General features: G+C 39.2%; 1 protein-coding gene across 36 annotated transcripts in view; it reads left to right on the forward strand.

Moving 5' to 3' along the window:
* Nucleotides 1-22,782, forward strand: part of LARP1B (La ribonucleoprotein 1B) — a 154,099-nt gene that overhangs the window by 31,017 nt on the left and 100,300 nt on the right. For 33 of the 36 annotated variants that reach the window (XR_010156153.1, XR_010156164.1, XR_010156157.1 and 30 more), the window contains 3 exons: nt 4,496-4,640; nt 13,632-13,806; nt 20,783-20,955. Coding sequence is in view for 29 of the 36 variants with exons in the window: in XM_009448269.5 (XP_009446544.1) it covers nt 4,496-4,640; nt 13,632-13,806; nt 20,783-20,955 (493 nt within the window). In the remaining 7 variants the exon portion in view is untranslated. Of the gene's footprint in view, nt 1-4,495; nt 4,641-13,631; nt 13,807-14,376; nt 15,396-20,782; nt 20,956-22,782 lie in introns of those variants that run through there. The other 3 variants (XM_063808305.1, XM_016952198.4, NM_001362318.1) reach the window with 2 other exon arrangements.

Genomic DNA, 22,782 nt, shown 5'->3' on the forward strand with positions numbered 1-22,782 from the left:
GTTTTTTTTTTTAACTTTTTTTTTTTTTTTTGAAATGGAGTTTTGCTCTCGTTGTGCAGGCTGGAGTGCAATGGCACGATCTCGGCTCACTGCAACGTCCGCCTCCCGGGTTCAAGCAATTCTCCTGCCTCAGCCTCCCGAGTGGCTGTGATTACAGGCATATGCCACCACGCCCAGCTAATTTTTGTATTTTTAGTAGAGACGGGGATTCATCTTGTTGGTCAGGCTGGTCTCAAACTCCTGTCCTCAGGTGATCCACCCACATCGGCTTCCCAGAGTGCTGGGATTACAGGCGTGAACCACCGTGCCTGACCTTTTTTTAAAAAAACATTTAAAAAACTTTTTATTGCAGTCTACTTTTTTTTAACTTTTTAAAAATTTTTTTGAGATGCTAATTTTTGTATTTTTATTAGAGACAAGGTTTCACCACGTTGGTCAGGCTGGTCTCGAACTCCTGACCTTGTGATCCGCCCTCCTCGGCCTCCCAAAGTGCTGGGATTACAGGCGTGAGCCACCACACCTGGCCTACTTGTTTTTAACATTTTAAGTGAAAATTTGTATTAATTGTTTGTGATGTCAGCATTAAAATGTAAAGATCTTGATTATTTCTAGCTGTGATAATCTCTCTTGGCACTCAGATGACAGCACTCTGATAGATTTGCAGATCTTTAGAGGTTTTTTCCTTTTTTCTTTTTCTTTTTCTTTTTTTTTTTTTTCTTGAGACATTGTCTCACTCTGTCGCCCAGGATGGAGTACAGTGGCGCAATCTCGGCTCACCTCAACCTCTGCCTCCCGGGTTCAAGTTCAAGCAATTCTCCTGCCTTAGCCTCTCGAATAGCTGGGATTAGAGGCATGTGACACTGCGCCCAGCTAATTTTTGTATTTTTAGTAGAGACAGGGTTTTGCCATGTTGCCCCGTCTGGTCTCAAATGCCTGAGCTCAAAGTGCCTGGCCAGGACAGTTTGTTATTGATTTAGGGAAGTTCACATCTCACAGCTAAGAACAGTTGTAACTTGTGACTAAATCAAATGTCTTAATGTCTGAAATTTTAGAATTTTTTTTTTTTCTTTTGAGATGGAGTTTTGCTGTTGTCACCCAGGCTGGAGTGCAATGGTGCAATCTTGGCTCACTGCAACCTCCGCCTCCCGAGTCCAAGCGATTCTCCTGCCTCAGCCTCCCCAGTAGCTGGGATTACAGGCATGCAACACCATGGCCGATTAATTTTGTATTTTTAGTAAAGTCGGGGTTCCACCATGTTGGTCAGGCTGGTCTCGGATTCCTGACCTCAGGTGATCTGCCCGCCATGGCCTCTCAAAGTGTGGAAATGACAGACGTGAGCTACCGCGCCCTGCATGAAATTTTAGAATTTTAACACATGTATTATGTATCTGCCACATGCCAGACACTATGAATAAGGCTTTTGAGGTGTAACAACCATCAGAATCTTCATTGCTTTAAGACTTCAGTGTTTTTCCTTCAGTGTTTAAAATTTTTTCCTTTAGTGTTTAAAAAGAGTAAATGAGGCCAGGGCATGGTGGCTCACTCCTGTAATCCCAGCACTTTGAGAGGCCGAGGCAGGTGGATCATCTGAGGTCAGGAGTTCGAGACCAGGCTGGCCAACATAGTGAAACCCCGTCTCTACTAAGAATACAAAAATTAGCTGGGCATGGTGGCACACACCTGTAGTCCCAGCTACTCAGGAGGGTGAGGCAGGAGAATCGCTTGAACCTGTGAGGCGGAGGTCGCAGTGAGCCGAGATCATGCCATCCCACTCCAGCCTGGGCAATAAGAGTGAAACTCCATCTCAAAAAAAAAAAAAAAAAAGTAAATGATTTACTAGTGTTACTGAGTGAGATGTCAGTAGTATTTCAGTAGTCTTTGAGAGAGCTTTGCACTCTGACAATTGGGTAAATATCAAACTATTAAAGGAAAATTTGGATATTTACATTCTTAAAATAAGTTGATTTATTTTCTTCCCCTTCAGTAAAAGGTAGCTGAAAACCAGTTTCCAGTTATAGATGCCTTTTTTTCAAAGATAGAATTTGGCCCATATACTTCAAGGGCATCTTTAGTCACTGAGTTTTATACCCCAAAATGTGAGCTGGTTTGTTTTCTCATAACTTGTATTCCATGTTTGAAAACTTTCTCTGTGATTTGGAAATAGTGTGGGATTATTAAACTGTAGGCTCCATCATCATTGATGTTATGTATTTCTTTTGTATCATTCTTCTCTATATTTTCCCGTTTGTCTTCTTCTCTGTCTTTAAAATACTCATACTCTCATTTATATATATGGAGGCTATAATTTTTTTTTTTTTTTTTTTGAGACGGAGTCTCGCTCTGTTGCCCAGGCTGGAGTGCAGTGGCACGATCTCAGCTCACTGCAAGCTCCGCCTCCCGGGTACACACCATTCTCCTGCCTCAGCCTCCCACGTAGCTGGCACTACAGGCGCCCGCCACCTTGCCTGGCTAATGTTTTGTATTTTCAGTAGAGACAGGGTTTCACCGTGTTAGCCAGGATGGTCTCGATCTTCTGACCTCGTGATCCGCCTGCCTCGGCCTCCCAAAGTGCTGGGATTACAGGCGTGAGCCACTGCGCCCGGCCTATGGAGGCTATAATTTAAACATGTATTTCTCTCTCTTTAACCTTTCCTATGGTGTGGATAAACATGTATTTCTCAAAGGCTATTATTAAATGTATTGTGAATATTATCTTTATATCTTGGGATTTGTAGTTACTGATCATACTGACAGTTCATCCATTTACATTTCTCTCGGAAAGGTTAAGTGGGTTTGTGTTTTTCAAGAGAAGACAAAACATCTAATCGTCTTCTATATTTTTGCTTCCATGTGCCTCATGGTGTCAAGGATATTCCTTCTTTAGCTATATTCTGTTCACCCTTAATGTCTTTCTTTTTTTTTTTTTTCTGTTTGAGATGGAGTCTCGCTCTGTTGCCCAGGCTGGAGTGCAGTGGTGTAATCTTGGCTCACTGAAAGCTCCGCCTCCCAGGTTCACGCCATTCTCCTGCCTCAACCTCCCGAGTAGCTGGGACTACAGGCGCCTGCCACCACACCCGGCTAATTTTTTGTATTTTTAGTAGAGACGGAGTTTCACCATGTTCGCCAAGATGGTCTCGATCTCCTGACCTCGTGATCTGCCCGCCTCAGCCTCCCAAAGTGCTGGGATTACAGGCGTGAGCCACCATGCCTGGCTAATGTCTTTTATTATTGTTTTTAGACAGTCTTGCTCTCGCCCAGGCTGGAGTATAGTGGCACCATCCCTGTTCACTGCGACCTCTGCCTCCTGGGTGCAATTGATTCTCCTGCCTCAGCTTCCCGAGTAGCTGGGATTACAGGCACCCGCCACCATGCCCAGCTAGTTTTTGTATTTTAGTAGAGATGGGGTTTCCCCATATTGGTTACGCTGGTCTTAAACTCCTGACCTCAAGCGATCCACCCACCTCAGCCTCCGAAGGTGCTGGGATTACAGGCGTGAGCCACCTCACCGGGCCACCCTTAATGTCTTATGGTCTGTCTATCAAAGAAAGAAGCATGGAGAACTTGAATCATTCAAAATATATATGTGCACATATGCCTGTGTGTTCACTAAGTTTTTTTTTGTTTGTTTTTGTTTTGAGATGGAGTTTTGCTCTTGTTGCCCAGGCTGGAGTGCAATGACGCGATCTTGGCTCACTGCAATGTTTGCTGCACGGGTTCAAGGGATTCTCCTGCCTCAGCCTCCTGAGTAGCTGGGATTACAGGCATGCGCTACCACACCCGGATAATTTTGTGTTTTTGGTAGAGACAGGTTTTCTCCATGTTGGTCAGGCTGATTCTTGAACTGCCGACCTCGGGATCCACCCATCTCAGCCTCCCCAAGTGCTGGGATTACAGGCAACAGCCACCGCGCCTGGCCATGTTCACTGAGTTTTTAACTAAGAATTGTGCTGGTTACTAGGCTTCAGAAGTATTAAACATGTCAGTACTTTGTCAATTTAGAAAACAAAATGAACTACTTTTCTGTATGCGAATTTGACAAAGGATACTTCCAGTATACCACTCTTCTCAGCGACTGGGAAAAAGGTGGAAGGCATTATGCTAACATGGGATTAGCTTTGTTATCTAATGCTTAAATGAAACAAGTAGAAGTGGCTTTGTAAAGATTTTCATCTAATTAACTCATTAAAATCAATTATTGAACTATTTTAAGGTAAAATGAGCAGCTTAATTCTTTATATTTAGTGAAGCTGATCTAAATAGAAGTTATTAATTTTTTGGAAAATAATATTTTAAGTTTAAGAGAAATTATTAATTCAGTAGGGTTTTTTGCTATCTTATATGTTTACCCTATCTGTGTTGTATTAGAGCTATACATATTGTTAACCAAATTACAATATTTTCATGTTAGTGATTGGTTTTCACAGTTAATGTGGGAGCAATAGAAATATTTATTTCCTACTAAATAAATGGATGAAATTCTGATTTCTCTTTACAGTGAATATTACTTCAGTGTAGAAAATTTGGAACGAGACTTCTTTCTTCGGGGAAAGATGGATGAACAAGGTTTCTTGCCCATTTCCCTGATTGCTGGTTTTCAGCGTGTTCAGGCTCTCACTACAAACCTTAATCTCATCTTAGAGGTAATTGCTCATTTGATGAACAATTTGTACTTTCTGCTCAAATTTCCTTTGTACCTAAAACTTCTCTGAAAAACAGAGTACTAAAAACAGACAATCTGTAGTTGCTTGAGGCTCAGACAGCATTCCATGATGTTTTTCTGTTTTGTAAAACCTTCATAAATGTCTAACCTTGGAAACCCCTGAAAGTATTGCTAACGATGTTACTATGTATTTTCTCCTTCCCCTCCCCCTCAATTAGTCAACCTATTTTAAACCTGATCCTTCAAACTTTAACCCTTTTGAACATCCTTGGTCCTTAAAACTTCTTCAGGGCTGGGCGTGGCGGCTCGCACCTGGGTGATAGAGTACAACGGCACAATCAAACACAAATTTCTTCAGGTTACTGTAAAAAAGCATGTGTACCTGTATATATATATATATATATATATATATATATATATATATATATATTTTTTTTTTTTTTTTAAGACAGTGTCTCACTCTGTTGCCCAGGCTGGAGTGCAGTGGCATGATATCGGCTCACCACAACATCCGCCTCTCGGGTTCAAGCGATTCTCCTGCCTCAGCCTCCTGAGTAGCTGGGACTACAAGCACGCACCATCATGCCCGGCTAATTTTTGTATTTTTATTAGAGACTTGGCTTCACTATCTTGGCCAGGCTGGTCTCGAACTCCTGACCTCGTGATCCGCCCACCTTCGCCTCCCAAAATGCTGGGATTACAGGTGTGAGCCAGCACTCCCAGCCGTTCCCACTTATTGAAAGGCTAATTTAAAATAGTCCTTCTGGCTGGGCATGGTGGCTCATGCCTGTAATCCCAGCACTTTGGGGAAAAAAAAAATCTCTCATCTGGCCTGTTTCTAGAAATGCTTTCAACATCTTTTTTTTTCTAGCCAATTTCTTTCCCTACACACAACCCTTGGTAACCACAATCACTAATCTGCTTTTTCTTTTTTTCTTTCTTTTTTTTTTTTTTTGAGACAGAGTCTCATTCTGTTGCCCAGTATGGAGTGCAGTGGCACAATCTTGGCTCACTGCAACTTCTGCCTCCCAGGTTCAAGGATTTTCCTGCCTCAGCCTCCCAAGTAGCTGGGATAACTGGAGTGCGCCACCATACCCAGCTAATTTTTGTATTTTTAGTAGAGACAGGGTTTCCCAATGTTGGCCAGGTTGGTCTTGAATTTCTGACCTCAGGTGATCCACCCCCCCTTGGCTTCCCAAAGTGTTGGGGTTATAGGTGTGAGCCACCACGCCTGGCCACTAGTCTGCTTTTTATCCCTATAGTTTAGCATTTTCCAGACTATCATAAAATTTTTAAAGTTGTAGCCTTTTGTTTCTGATTTTTCACTTAGTATTGTGCTTTTGAGATTCACCTATGTTGCATGTAGCAGTAGTTTGTTCTTTCATATTGCTGACTAGTATTCCATGGTATGGATATACCACAGTTTATCCATTCACTTGTTGGTGGACATTCAGATTATTTATGGTTTTGGAGAGTGTGAGTAAAGCATGAAGATCTTTATAGGGATATATATATATACACACACACACACATATATATACGTGTATATATACATACACACACGTATATATATATATATATTTCTGTTGGATAAATATCTAGTATTGTGATTGCTGGAAAGTATAGTAAGTATATGCCTATCTTTATAAGAAAATGCCAACCTATTGTCCAAAGTGGCTTTACCATTTTGCATTCCCACGATTATCTATAGGACTTGTTCCTCAGCCTTATCATTGCATATATTGTCAGTTTTTTGAATAATAGATATATAGTGGTTTCTCATTGTGGGTTTTTTATTTTTTTGGGACAAAGTTTCAGTTTTGCTCTTGTTGCCCAGGCTAGAGTGGAGTGCAATGCCATGATCTTGGCTCACTGCAACCTCCACCTCCCGGATTCAAGCAATTCTCCTGCCTCAGCCTCCCAAGTATCTGGGATTACAGGCGCCTGCCACCACGCTCAGCTAATTTTTTAATATTTTTAATAGAGACGAGATTTCACCATGTTGGCCAGGCTGGTCTCGAACTCCTGACTTTCAGGCGATCCATCCGCCTTGGCCTCCCAAAGTGCTGGGATTACAGGCGTGAGCTACCGCGCGCCTGGCCTGATTGTGTTTTTTTGTTTGTTTTTTGAGACAGTCTCTCTCTCTGTCGCCCATGCTGGAGTGTTCTGGTGCGATCTTGGCTCACTGCAACCTCCGCCTCCTGGGTTCAAGTGATTCTCCTGCCTCAGCCTCCCAAGCAGCTGGTACTACAGGTGCACGCCACCACGCCTATCTAACTTTTGTGTTTTTAGTAGGGATGGGGGTTTCACCATGTTGGCCAGGATGGTCTTGATCTTTTGACCTTATGATCTGCCCGCCTCAGCCTCCCAAAGTGCTGGGATTACAGGCGTGAGCCACCACGCCTGGACTCATTGTGGTTTTAATTTGCATTTCACTAATGATTAAAGTTGTTAGCAGTTTTTCATGTGCTTTTTTGTCTGCATACCTTATTAGTGGAAATGTCTGTTCAGATTTTTTATTCATTATTATTGAAGTGTTTTTTAAAAGATAATTGTATGAGTTCTTCATTCTGGATACAAGTCCATTATGTATTTTGCAAATATTTTTTCCTAGTTTTTGTCTTTTCATTTTCTTTTCTTTTTTTTTTTTTTGTTTTTTGTTTTTTGTTTTTGTTTTTGAGACAGAGTCTTGCTCTGTCACCCAGGTTGGAGTGTAATGGCGTGATCTCAGCTCACTGCAACCTGCGTTTCCTGGGTTCAAGCGAGTCTCCTGCCTCAGCCTCCCGAGTAGCTGGGATTACAGGCGCCTGCCACCATGCCTGGCTAATTTTTGTATTTTTTAGTAGAGACAGGGTTTCACCATGTTGGTCAGGCTGGTCTCAAACTTCTACCTCAGGTGATCCACCTGCCTTGGCCTCCCAAAGTGCTGGGATTACAGGAATGAGCCACCGCGCCTGGCTTCATTTCTTAACAGGCTTCTTTGAATAGCAAGTTTTTGAACACGTGTGCTTCGTGTTTTAAAAATCAACTACAGGGCTGGGCGCGGTGGCTCATGCCTGTAATCCCAGCACTTTGGGAGGCCAAGGCCGATGGATCACTTGAGGTCAGGAGTTTGACACCAGCTTGGTCAACATGGTCAAACTCTGTCTCTACTAAAATACAAAAATTAGCTGGACATGGTGACGTGCCTGTAATCCCAGCTATTTGGGAGGCTGAGACAGGAGAATTGATTTTACTATAGTAAAGTCCATGTTTTGAAAATAATGTAAAATAATGATTTGTTGGTGTATAATTAATGATTCTTGGTTTCATGAAAATAATTACTGTAAGCAATGTCATTATTGCATTTGTTTATAGATAAGTATATAAGGTTTCTATATATTGTAATTAACAGAGAAAATTAGTTTTTTTTTTTGCAAAATTTGCTCTTAGAGCAAATATTATGATTCATGGTAGAATGAGTTTATTTATTTACTTATTTATTTATTTTCATTTTTTAGTAGAGATGGAGTTTCACCATGTTGGCCAGGTTGGTCTCGAACTCCTGGCCTCAAGTGATCTTCCTGCCTCAGCTTCCCAAAGTGCTGGGATTACAGGCATGAGCTACCGCTGCCGACATTAGAATGAGTTTATTAACTGCTGCCATTGTGCTATAGCAAAGTGCTGTAGCCAACTCAGCTGCCGTTTTTTATGAAGTTGTTGCCATTTTTTCCCTGTCTACTTCTGTATGAATGTAGTTGTAATTTTATTATTGTATGCCTTTTTGGTCTGTTTGTAGTCCCATTAAATCCTCAAGCACAATTTTAAGATCATTGACATTTTGTTTTTACAACCTACAGCAGTAAGGAAGGATTTTTAAAAGGAAGCTTTGAGCTACTGTTATGGTTAGCACTGATACAGTAGCTAATGATACAGTAAAAAATAACACCACTATTGAAAAGCAGAAACACATAAGCATAGCAATTTAGAAGAACATAAGTCTGCATTCACTTAACATTCATTATGCACCTACCATTTGTAATAGTAGGAAAGGTGTTCTTTTTCTGTTGAGAAAGTAAGGCTTCATTAAGCATTGCAGTGTTAACATATCAAGATCATGGACCTATGAATATGTCCCTTGTAGCTCTGTGACTATTGTCAGTGTCCTGAGACAGTAATATATATTTCCTAGGGTTGTCATGAGGATGAATTGTGTTAATGAAAGTATCTGGCAAATGTAGTAAGCTCTAAATAAGTAAGCATTTGCTATTATTGTTAGTCTTAAACGATGTCTTTCTGTTGATAACTCCTTTATCTTCATGCATTTCATTTTAACCAGCTTCTTCCCATATGTATTTGAATATGCTCAAGTTTTTCCTTTCTTGAAAAACTCTCAAGAGAAGCAAAATACTTTAGGTGATACCCGTATCTGCCCTGGTAGAGTATGCAAACACAAACCAAACTTGTTGAATCTGATTCTTCTCTGCTCATTTATTTTTTAGCTTACTGCATTCTCGATGTCTTCCCCATAATTGAAAGCTTTTTGTGTCTTCCATTTGTTAGAGCGAATTGATCTTGGTTCTATAGCTTACCAGTTGTATAACTAAGCAATTAACATAATATCTTCATGCTTCAATTATCTTGTTAAAATACAGCAAATAATACTTAAGCTATAATAGAGTATGAGGATTTAGAGGAATAATTAATATAATATCAGCCTCAGAACTGTGCCTGCTACTTTCATCTCAAACCTTGTTTTCTAAATTGTCTGAACTTGTGGTTCCTCAAAACTTGTGCTCTTTTCTTTTTATCTCCAGGTCTTTGCACATTCAAGTCTTTCTCTTACTACCAGGCAGTAAGAATGCAACATCTATGTATTCCGGCATTGGTAGTTATTCATAGTAGTAGGTCTGTATCATTAAGAAAAGAACCAAAATTAATAATTAAAGTCAGTTAAAACCTCAGATACTGGAAAATACTGATGTACCCAGTAACTCATTGTTTAGGAGTTCAGGATTACCAAGGCTTGGTTTTATAACTCTGTTTCTTCTAGGTCTTTACCTTAATTTTGTGCATGGTGTAATTTTTATATGATCCTTTTATGGCCTGAGTGATGAATGTTTCACTTTCTGTGTTCTTCATTTCCCTTTTACATTTATTATTTCTAAATAGGAAATAAATTACACAAAATTCAAAACTCAAAAGGGTATATGGTTATCTTCCAGTGATTGTCCAAGGAAAAAAAAGGTATATGGTAAAATTTTTTTTTTCCCATTTTTCCACCAACAATGAATGAATTACCTGCCTTGGTAGTGGTCAGTGTTACTTCTTTCTTGTGTCTTCCTCCTGAGATAGTTTGTTTATGTAAGAGAATACTATGATACCTTACTACATACAATGTTTGTTATGCCCCTTCCTCTTTTTTTTTTTTTTTTTTTTTTGAGACAGAGTCTCACTCTGTCACCCAGGTTGGAGTGCGGTGGCATGATCTTGGCTCACTACAACCTCTGCCTCCTAGGTTCAAGCGATTCTTCCGCCTCAGCCTCCCGAGTAGCTGGGATTACAAGCGCCTGCCACCACGCCTGGCTAATTTTTGTATTTTAGTAGAGACGGGTTTTTGCCATGTTGGCCAGGCTGGTCTGGAACTCCTGACCTCAGGTAATCCGCCCGTCTCGGCCTCCCAAAGTGCTGGGATTACAGGTGTGAGCCACCGCGCCTGGCCTCCTCTTTTTTTATTTTTTATAAAAAGCATATGTTGGAAGAGGCTTTAGTAGCTGTACATAAAGAACTTTGAGCTTTTCATCCCACAAGTTTTTCTTTAAATATTTTCTTTTAAATTGAGGCATAATTTATACATTATTATTATTTTATTTATTTATTTATTTTGAGATGGAGTCTCATGATCTGCCTGCCTCAGCCTCCCAAAGTGCTGGGATTACAGGTGTGAGCCACCGTGCCTGGCCTTTATACATTATATATTGTAACTCATAAGATTAGAGATGATTTTTTTTCCTATGTATACGGTCAGGTAACTGCCATCCAGATTAAGATACAGAACATTTTCAAGACTCAAGCAAGCTGCTTTCTGTACCCTCCTAGTCAGTACCACTGCTCTCCCTTTTAAGAGGCCTCTCTCCTGTTTTTGAACTTCACATAAATGGTGTTATGACTTTTATATCTGATTTTATTTCTGAAGTTATTTCTGTGAGATTTATTCATATTGGTGTATAGCAGTTGTTTACTTTCTGTTTTTTGGTAGTTTTTCCATTGTATGAATATAACAGTTAACCAATCTTTCTTTTCTTGCTTTCTTCCTTTTTTTTGAGACCGCTCTCACTCTGTGGCCCAGGCTGGAGTTGTACTGACCTGATCTCAGCTCACTGCAACTTCCACCTCCCAGTTTCAAGCGATTCTCCTGCCTCAGCCTCCCGAGTAGCTGGGATTACAGGCACCCACCACCAAGCCTGGCTAAGTTTTTGTATTTTTGGTAGAGACAGGGTTTCACCATGTTGGCCAGGCTGGTCTTGAACTCCTGATCTCAGGTGATCCACTCACCTCGGCCTCCCAAAGTGCTGGGATTACAGGCTTGAGCCACCGTGCCCGGCAACAGTTAATTTTTCTGTGCTCCTATTGATAGACATATTTGGGTTCTTTCCACTTTGGGTCTTTGATGCTACTGTGAACGTTGTCATAGATATTTCTGGGTGAACATAAGCATTTATTTTCCTGGGAAACTGGTGGGTAACAGGGCATAAATGTGTGATTACCTTTTGTAGATACTGCTAAACATTTTTTTAAAGTATCAAACCAATCAAAACCACCACTATTGGGAGTTTGACTTGCTTCACATTCTAACCAACACTACTAGCAGTCTTTTTCCACAACTTTACTTTGGAAAATTTAAACATATGGGAAAGTTTCAAGGAGTTTTGTTTTTGTTTTTTTTTTTACATTCAGGGATAGATAATACATGGTAAAATACAGCGATCTTAGATGTTCACTGTGAGTTTTGAAAATTAAACATAAGCATTACCCCAAGCAAGATGTAGAATATTCTAAAAACTTCCTTCATGGCTCTTTCTAGTCAGTGTCACACAGCCTCTCCAACAACTTTTCTGATTTTCATATCATAGATTAGATTAGTTTGTTCTTGGCATTTGTGTAAATTGATTTCTTCTGTCTCTGAGTTCTTTTCATTGGTAGTTTTTGACATTCATCCATGTTGTTGCAGTGGTCTGGATGCTGGGCATACTGTTTGCTACTGGGGTGTCATTGCTTCTAGGTCTTTCAGTGGACAAAATGAGGAAAATATATGTTGGGAAAAATACACTGATTTTACTCATCTAAAGCTTTCACCATAGGATTCTTTCCTATCTTTCTCCATTTTATATTTCAGACTCCCTTCTCAAAGGAGTTTCATTTAAAATAAGTCCTAATTGTAATTTAAAGGAATCCCCAATTATGGCCAGCTGTGGTGGCTCACACCTGTAATCCTGCATTTTGGGAGGCCGAGGCGGGTGGATCATGAGGTCAGGAGTTCAAGACCAGCCTGGCCAACTTGGTGAAACCCCGTCTCTACTAAAAGTACAAAAAAATTAGCCGGGTGTGGTAGTGGGTGCCTGTAATCCCAGCTACTCCGAAGGCTGAGGCAGAGAATTGCTTGAACTTGGGAGGCGGAGGTTGCAGTGAGCCAAGTTGACAACACTGCACTGTAGCCTGGGTGACAGAGTGAGACTCCGTCTCAAAAAATAAAAATAATAATAATAAAAAAAGAAATGCCCGGTTTTGGAAAATATAACTTGAGAGTTAAGTACCATACTAATATTAAGAGCAAGAGTAGGTTCTTTTTTCAAAATCTGTTCATTTCTGAATGGATAATGTTCTTTTTTTTTTTGAGATGGAATCTTGCTCTGTCTCCAGGCTGGAGTCCAGTGGCGCCATCTCGGCTCACTGCAACCTCCAGCTCCCTGGTTCAAGTGATTCTCCTGCCTCTGCCTCCCAAGTAGCTGGGATTACAGGCACATGCCACCATGCCCAGCTAATTTCTGTATTTTTAGTAGAGATGAGGTTTCACTGTATTGGCCAAGATGGTCTCAATCTCCTGACCTCGTGATCCACCCGCCCCAGTCTCCCAAAGTGTTGGGATTACAGGCATGAGCACCTGGCCCAGTTAATGTTCTTAATTATATACAGCATGTTCTCCAGCTAAAATGTAGTGGGCTTTAATTTTTATAAGTTAATGTACATATAACTTTATATTGTTTTTATATTATACATTTTGTATTTATCCTAATTTCTAAAAGGTGAGTACTCCTGTATTTCAGTGAGAAGTTAAACCAATAAGGATTTAGTTTGTACCTTGAAGAAATTTTGGCCTAGTTTTGTTTTATCCTTGTAGTACATATTGGGGAGGCACCTTTGCCTAATGGCTAAGACTTTTAGTTGTAGATAGATAGTGGTTTGAGTCCTGGTGTTGTCTCATACTAGATCTGTGAACTTTGATTAAGTTTATTTCTTTGAGCCTCAGTTTCCTCATCTATATGTAGGGGTGATACCTTCCTTATGAGGTATTGTGAGGAATCATGAGTACATGTAGTACTTATTATTCAATAAATTGTGGTAATTATTACAATAATAAAATGCCTACATTTTATTTGGTAATATTTTAATGGAAGACAAGGAAATATGAGAGAGAGAAGAAAATAGTAAAAGTCAATTTGCTTCTAGCTGATTCAGTATTCCTTAAATGACTGTTCTAATTGTGAAAAATATATCATCTGAAGTTAAATAAGTGGGAGATCAGGATATTTGTTACCTTACAGGTGCAAATGATTTTAAAACTTGTGTTCTATGTGGTTAACTTATGGATTTTTTAGAATCTTAACTGCAAATTAGTTTGCTAATTTCAGATTTTCAAATTTTTAGGTTCTTAGAAGTATAGCACAGACAGTGAAATAGCTCATAATTTTAATAGCTCAATTTCTGTTAATAGGCACTGAAGGATAGCACAGAAGTAGAAATTGTGAATGAGAAAATGAGAAAAAAGATAGAACCAGAAAAATGGCCAATTCCAGGCCCTCCTCCACGCAGTGTGCCACCAACAGACTTCTCTCAACTGATTGATTGTCCAGAGTTTGTACCAGGCCAAGCCTTTTGCTCACATACAGGTAACATCTTTTCTTCTAGAGCAAACGATGTAACAGTGGGTTATTTGGTCCAATTTACTTACTTATTTATTTATTTTTAGTTTATTTAGATTTGATAGGAAAATTAAAGCTAACTGAAAGACTTTTGATGTCCCATTTTGTATTCATATTGCCTCACTCACAGAGTTACAAATTAAATAAGGATTTAAGAATTATGAGGAAAGCTGTCTTATGTTTCTTGTTCTTAAATTATATGTGTACTTTGTCATGTATGGAGTTTCTATCTTTTATTTTTACTAAATAACTATAGATATGTATCGTTTTCCCCTGTAAAATTGGAATAGTATGATTGGATTATTCTAAAAAGGTCTTATACTCAAGAGTGGGGTAGTCTTCCTTTAATTTTGTTACCAATATGCTTTAATCTTGTCTTGGAAAGATAAAATGACCTACATTCTAAATCAGAATTGGGGTTCTGTTTAATTTGGTTGTGTTTAGAATTTCCAAAAGATTTAATGTTAATAATTTTTTCCTGGATCATTTTTAAGACATTCCCTCTTGGGAAAAAATGTGTGCTTAAACTTTTTTCAGTCAGGGTGATGATCTTCTGAAGCTCTTGGATGTCATTTGATCGGAATATGCAGTGGAATAGGTGACTCACTGAAATGCCTTTATAAATACTGGAACAAATCCTGCTGCAAAAATGAAAGCGATCAGACTGTCTTCTGTTCAAGAATGTCTATTCCCACCTCTTGGTGAAGGAAGTTGGGCCAACACTGCAGTGGAGATAACCACCTTTGCGATAATGAGAGACAGACCAGAGGACTGCTACTCTTTTTATAGGAGCTGCCTATTTCTGTGTAATTGGCCTGGGCTGCATGGGCTGCTTTTATTCATGGTGGGAAAGTTAATTATTATTATTCTGGAAATACCGCAAGATTATGTTTTCTGTTTCCAGGGTTATGTACTTGTGTCCAGATGAATAAAGCAGAAAAAGAGGGGATTGAGTAGCATTTCCCAGATTCTTAAGTACTTTGCTATTCGATTTGCCTTTCAGTGTAGTGTACATTGTAAAACTCAGATATTGTCATGATGTTTCACTTGGACGTAAGACTTATTAATGTGGACACTTAAGGGGTAAGGAATTTAAGAACTGGATGAGGTTATTTCTTCCTTTACTCTTCAAAATGTATTTTTGATACATCAGTATGAGAGGACGTCCCATCAACAAAGCATCGATGATGGACAGTCTCACACTATTTTTATCATATGTTTCTTTGTCAGCCTTCTGCTTCTAATCCCAGTAAGCAACTTGGACAGGCATTTTAAAAGCTGAAGAAAAGTGACATTATTTTAGCTAGTGGTTTTTAATTTATTTTTTGTTAAGATATAATGGGTGATTATATAAGTTAGATTTATTTATGATATCAACTTGGGTCCAAGATGATAGTTTTAGCTAGCTTATGAACATTGGGTTCACAAGGCATTGGGTAAGTTAGATAAAATAGCATATACTTTCTCTGCAGGGTAGGTAAGATAGGTCAGTCAAGTTGGTAATGCCTGTCCATTAACCATTTATGCATACTAATAAAATTATAAGAATAAAATCATAATGTCGTACATTTTTGTGTTTTTTAATATACACTCAGATGCATGCACATACATATTGTCTGAAACAAGCCAGTATATGTTAAAATGTCAAATTTTAGGTTATTTAGATTATATATCAGAAACTAGATGGTTAATGAAGAAATATAGGAAGATGGAGGGTTCTTAGAATTATGCTGATTCACATTAGGTCATAGGAATAAATATGTAAATCACCTCTTTCCATGAATTCCCAAATTTCTGACCTTAATAATTTCCTAGTGATAAGAAAGCCTAGTTTCTTTAAGTCAATGGAGAGTACTATGTCACCAAAAATTTGAAGTGGAAATAGAGATAAGAAGCATAGACTGTGCTTATATGTATCTATGAGTAGAGAAAAGTAGTGAAACTATATATCATTTTAATCTCAAATTTGAAGACCTTAAAATTTTAACAACATAACTCTTTATGATTTCTGAGGGATTTGTATGGTAAAATATTCTAACATAATTGGTCTTCTTCATCAAAGAGATTAAAATTTCTATTTTTTTTCCTATCTGGAGGTTGAATTTTCTAATAGGGGTTGAACTGAGCAGAAGTCTACCTTTATGCACCAGAAAACATTGATTATAGGAATGGTAAGATTACTTCTGAAACATAGGTTTTGCAGTTTTATGGATATTGTTAGTATTTTACTATTAACTCTTAAATGAAAGGATTTCATTCATCAGAATTGAAAGGTCAGGTACCTGACAATGTTGGGTTTTTTTCTTTTTTTAAATTTTAATAATCTTCACAAGGGCACTGTAATGTAGTGTTTTTCTTTCTTTTCTTCTTTTTTTCCCTTGACTCTTAGCACCACTCAATGAGAATTTTAAAAAGTGCCACGCATAAAATATATAATCCTTTTTTCAGGAAACCTTTTTAATTACCCAGAACTGTGATCCTCCCAAGATACAAAAAAAAAATCATACCAGAGATGAAATGTATATGGTGATTTATCTTTGGAGAGTTCAGTTGATATTTTTGTTGTTGTTGTTGAGACGGAGTCTCACTCTGTCGCTCAGGCTGGAGTACAGTGGCGCAGTCTCGGCTCACTGCAACTTCCGCCTCCTGGATTCAAGCAATTCTCTTGCCTCAGCCTCCCGAGTAGCTGAGATTACAGGTGTGTGCCACCACGCTTGGCTTATTTTTGTATTTTTAGTAGAGATGGAGTTTCACCATGTTGGTCAGGCTTGTCTCGAACTCCTGACCTTGTGATCAGCCCACCTCAGCCTCCTAAAATGGTGGGATTACAGGCGTGAGCCACTGTGCCCGGCCACTGATAATTCTCAGTTAATAAAAGCAGCAAAGATAAATTTTCTGTGTTCTTACAAATTAAAACAAGTATTAAATATATGTATCTAAATTTTTTTTTGTTTCTAAGTAGTTTAATATCAGGTAATCTAAGTCATTTAAACTCATTTTGTCTTGGAAGATTAGGGGTTTACTATTACCCTTAATCCGTTCAGATGTATAGTTTGAAGTCTTTTCATTATTAAAAAAAAAAGATGCAGCAGACCACACAGAGCATATATATAAATTAATTATGAGGTTAACACGTTTACGAGTCTTATTCTAAGAATTGTACGTTTTCTTGTCTTACCCAAATTCTTTAGTGTTTTAATGTCATTTCATTTCTAAGCATATGTGTTGGCGAATATATTGAAATACTTTACTTCCCAGTAGAAGTATTTAAGCATAATTCAAGCTTAAATAACATTTAGAGATAATTTTATAACAAGCATCTGAGTGTGGGGGTGTACGCCTGTAGTCCCAGCTACTTGGGAGGTAAAGTTTGGAGGATGCTTGAGCCCAGGAGTTCTGAGGCCAGACTGGGTGACATACCAAAAACTCATAATTTTTTTTTTTTTTTTTAAGAGATGGTGTCTTGCTCCGTTGCCCAGGCTGGAGTGCAATGGCACAATCTCTGCTCACTGCAGACTCCGCCTCCCAGGTTCAAGCAATTCTCCTGCCTCAGCTTCCCGGGTAGCTGGGACTACAGGTGTGTGCTGCCACGCCCGGCTATTTTTTTGTATTTTTAGTAGAGACGGGTTTTCACCATGTTGGTCAGGCTGGTCTCGAACTCCTGACTTCAGGTGATCCACCTGTCTCGGCCCCCCAAAGTGCTGGGATTATAGGCATGAGCCACCGAGCCCAGCTCTTCATCTACTTTTAAGGCTTTATTTAGTATGAACATTGATAATTCATAGTATTAGAAATAGAGTTCTCTGGGCCAGGTGCAGTAGCTCATGCCTATAATCGCAGCGCTTTAGAGATTGAGGTGAGAGGATTGCTTGAGGCCAGGAGTTCAAGGCCAGCCTGGGTAACAAAGTGAGACCCAGTCTACAAAATATATGTATTTTTATGTTGACTGGGTGTGGTGGTGTGCATGTGTAGTACTAGTTATTCAGCAGGCGGAGTTGGGAGGATTACTTGAGCCCAGGAGTTTGAGGCTGTAGTGAGCTATGATCATGGCACTGTACAGCTGTAAGAGGCCCTGTCTCTTTTTTTTGTTTTGTTTTTGAGACAAAGTCTTGTTCTTGTCCCCCAGGCTGGAGTGCAGTGGCTCACTGCAACCTCCGCCTCCTGGGTTCAAGTGATTTTCCTGCCTCATCCTCCCAAGTAGCTGGGATTACAGGTGCCTACCACCACGCCTGGCTAATTTTTGTATTTTTTTTTTTTTTTAGTAGAGACGGGGTTTCACCAGTTGGCCAGGCTGGTCTTGAACTCCTGACCTCAGATGATCCGCCTGCCTCGGCCTCCCAAAGTGCTGGGATTATAGGCATGAGCCACTGTGCCCATCCTTTGTCTCTTAAAAAAAGTTTCATGTATGGTTCATTAAAAAGAAAAAAAAAAGTGTTCTCTGGAGTTAATATTTTTCCCATTCCTATAACTAGACAATGTTCATCCAAAGCTTGTATTTCACTTGTACTTTTTTTGTGAATGAATTGGTGATATATGTAATGTTAATAAAGTTACAGAGCACCACTGTCCAATAAAAATGTGAGCCATATATATAACTATAAAAATTTTAGTATTCTTAAAATTATAAAACATGAAACTAATTTTAATATTTTAAATAGATATTTCAATTTAACTTAATAGATCCAAATGTTATATGCTCAGTGTAAAAATTAATGGCACTATTTTTTTTTAGCAGGGTTGGGAGTACCTGGTCTTTAATACCTGGTGTGTATTTTACTCTTGTCCTGAGCATGTTTCAGGACTAGCCACATTTGAAGTGATAGATAATTGCATGTAGCTAATGCCTACTCTATTTTTTTTTTTTTTTTTTTGAGATGGAGTCTTGCTGTGTCTCCTAGGCTGGAGTGCAATGGCGTGATCTCAGCTCACTGCAACCTCTGCCTCCTTGGTTCAAGGGATTCTTCTGTCTCAGCCTCCCAAGTAGTTGGGATTACAGGCACCCACCACCATGCCCGGCTAGTTTTTGTATTTTCAGTAGGGATGGGGTTTTGCCATGTTGGTCAGGCTGGTCTCCAACTCCTGACCTTAGGTGATCCGCCCACCTCGGCCTCACAAAGTGCTGGGATTACAGGCATGAGCCACCACGCCCAGCTGTGCCTACTGTATTGAACAGCACAGCTCTAGAGCTTTTCCTGTTATGAAACAATATATAGTCTTTTATAAATAATACAGTAATCTAGTAGTTGAGTCCTGGTTGAGTCCATGTGTCCAAGGGGAAGATATTAAAGCTATCTGATTTTACTCTCATCTATGTCTAGCATGTAGATGAATGTAAAATCTTGAAATACTCTTCTTAAACCCATTCTTGAAATGTGCCTTTCATTTAGTAAATATTAAACAAAAGATTGCTGGTGTTAATTTATTTCAGCTTTCTGCATTTAACATTTAACTTCTCAATATTTTCAATGAATTGACTTAGAGGAGTTAATGATGTTAAGAATTTTATGGTATACATTTTTGAAAAATAAATTTTATTGTGTATATTTGAGGCTTACAACATAATGTTACAGAGTACATTTTTTGAAGACACCTTGTGTCCAAAGCAAGTTCATATTATTGCATCTTCAGATCTAAACATGAATATAACTTAAAATATTTAAATATTCTTTGACTTTTGAAAAAATATTTGTAAAAGAAGCCATTTGATTTTTTTTCTTTTTCTTTTCTTTTTTTCTTTTTTTGAGACAGAGAGTTGCTCTGTCGCCCAGGCTGGAGCGCAGATCTTAGCTCACTGCAACCTCTGCCTCGCGGATTCAAGCAATTCTCTGCCTCATCCTCCTGAGTAGTGGGGATTACAGGCGCTCACCACCAGGCCTGGCTAATTTTTTTGTATTTTTAGTAGACACGGAGTTTCACCATCTTGGCCGGGCTGGTCTTGAACTCCTGACCTTGTGATCCACCCGCCTCAGCCTCCCAAACTGCTGGGATTGTAGGTGTGAGCCACTGCGCCTGGCTGCAATTTGAATTTTATCATTTTGATTAAAAATAAACCTACAGAAGTGTACTGTATAGAAAGACCTTTTAAGTTCCAACAGTTTTTAAATGCTTTTAATATTATTGCCAGGGCTGTGTGCGTTAGTGATGTGACATTTACTCTTTTTTTTTTTTTTTTTTTTTGAGATGGAGTTTCGCTTTTGTTGCCCAGGCTAGAGTGCAATAGCGCCATCTCGGCTCACTGCAACCTCCACCTCCCAGGTTCAAGCGATTCTCCTGCGTCAGCCTCCTGAGTAGCTGGGATTACAGGCATGTGCCACCACGCCCGGCTAATTTTGTATTTTTAGTAGAGATAGGGTTTCTCCATGTTGGTCAGGCCGGTCGACACTTCACTCTTTAAAGTATTTCAGTATGAGCCAAAGTAGTAAATGACTACACTGCATTTATTGCAGTAGACAAACCTTGCTGAGCCAAGGAAATGTGAAAAGTAGGAGTAATAATGGCTTTAGTATAGACTCTAGTAGAACAAGAGACTAATTTTACCTTGAATAAGGTGTGCATTTAGCTTAACTATGGCTTAATAGCAACTGAGATTCCATAATTTCCTTATAATTTATAGATTTTAATCTAAGATTTTTCAGAGAACTTGACTTCCTAATAGTTGTACTGTCATAATTAGGAAGTGACTCACATTGATATTTTTGAGAAGTTTACATGAATGTAGTGGTCTGTGTAAGAGTTGGTGACATGCTTTAATTATTCAGTGGCTTCACTTTTGAGTAAATCTTATGAGCCCTTCAGGTTTGAAAATCACTGGAAAGCTTACAGTTGAGACTGATCATGTTTTTGTGAAAAAATATCAAGCCCCAGTTAAGGAAAAAATGAAGTGTATTTTGTAAGTAAGAAAAGCCATTATCATTTTAACTATAGAACTAACTTAAAATTTTAGAGTCTGCCCCAAATTCTCCAAGAATTGGAAGCCCATTGAGCCCAAAGAAAAACAGTGAAACAAGTATTCTTCAAGCAATGTCTAGAGGTTTGTCTACCAGTTTGCCTGACTTGGACTCAGAACCTTGGATAGAAGTTAAAAAAAGACATCAGCCAGCCCCAGTGAAATTGAGGGTAAGTTGTTACAGACTGAGTGAAGTGTGACATACCCTGGGTGGAGTATAAGGTCAGTGCACTTTATGTTTGTTAGGTACATATGTAAAATTTGGAAAAGTTTAGCACAATTTAAAATTTGTAATTGTTGGCCTTCAGCAGACACTTATGGGTTATTCTGTGAGGAAAATAAGTTGTATCAATTTTTAAAATGTTATTTTTTTTGTTGTTGAGATGGAGTCTTGCCCTATTGCCCAGGCTGGAGTGCAGTGGCGCGATCTTGGCTCACTGCCACCTCTGCCTCCCAGGTTCAAGCGATTCTCCTGCCCTGGCCTCCTGAGTAGCTGGAATTATAGGCGCGAGCCACCATGCCCACCTAATTTTTGTATTTGTAGTAGAGACGGGGTTTCACCATGTTGGTCAGGCTGGTCTTGAACTCCTGACCTCATGATCCGCCCGCCTCGGCCTCCCAAGGTGCTGGGATTAGAGGCATGAGCCACTGCACCCAGCCTTAAAGTATATTTTTTATTTCTGAACATGATTTAAGAATTTTGGAGGCTGGGCACAGTGGCTCATTCCTGTAATCACAGCACTTTGGGAGGCCAAGGCAGGAAGATTGCTTGAGCCCAGGAGTTCGGGGCCCCCTGGGCAACATAGGGTGACCCTGTCTCTACAAATAATTCATAAAGTTAGCTAATGCTAATTTTTTGGTGGAATGTGCCTGTGGTCTCAGCTACTCAGGAGGCTGAGACAGGAGGAACACTTGAGCTCAGGAGGTCAAGACTGCAGTGAGCCATGATCACTGCACTCCAGGGAGGGTGACAAAGTGAGACCCTGTCTCAAAAAAAAGAATTTTGTCTTGGTTTTTCTACTTGTGACTAATTTTAACTTGAATAATATTTCAGTTTTTTATAAAGTTGAAAAAATATGACTTTTTTTTTTGAGACAGAGTCTCGCTGTGTCGCCCAGGCTGGGGTGCTGTGCTGCCATGTTGGCTCACTGCAGCCTTTGCCTGCTGGGTTCAAGAGAGTCTTGTGCCTCAGCCACCTGACTTACTGGGATTACAGGGTCACTCCACCATGCCCAACTATTTTTTTGTGTGTTTCTGGTAGAGACGGGATTACACCATATTGTCCAGGCTGGTCTCAAACTCCTGTCCTCAAATAATTTGGCTGCCTTGGCCTCCCAGAGTGCTAGGATTACAGGCGTGAGCCTCTGTGGCCTGGCCAGAAAATGTATACATTTTGAAGTTACACTCATGTTAATTATTTATAAGGTTTATATAAGTGTTGGTGATTTATATATCTGGTTTATATATGTTTTGGTGATTTAATGTGCAAAAGGAAAAGAAAATTGAATTTTTGGTGGAGGGTACATAAGAGAGTGAGATGGTTATATTTATAAAAAGAAATAGGAGATCCTTGTGGTGGTACTGCTCTGCATTTTTCACTGGCGATAGATACACGAACTTACATATGTGATAGGATTGCTTTGATCTAAATCACAAATGAGTGCAAGTAAAACTGGGGAAGTGTAAGCTAAGATTGATTTATATCAAAGTCAATACCTTGTTTGGGATGTTGTAGTATATTTTTGTGAGATGTTAACATTGGGGGAAACCAGGATATATGAGATCTCTATTATTTCTTACAACTGTATCTGAATGTATAATTATTTCAAAGTAAAAGTTCACTAAAAATAAACTTGGGGAGAATGCCACTCAAAAGATTCAAATATTGAAAGTAAGCTCTCTAAAGGGGATGGAAGGTATTGAGAGGATTGTGATGTGGAGGACCAGCAAATTGGTTCTGGTAGCTGGTTTTAAAAGTATAAGGAGAACTGTGTAGT

This window comes from Pan troglodytes, chromosome 3, assembly GCF_028858775.2.
Source record: "Pan troglodytes isolate AG18354 chromosome 3, NHGRI_mPanTro3-v2.0_pri, whole genome shotgun sequence".
In the NCBI taxonomy this organism is placed as follows: Eukaryota; Metazoa; Chordata; class Mammalia; order Primates; family Hominidae; genus Pan; species Pan troglodytes.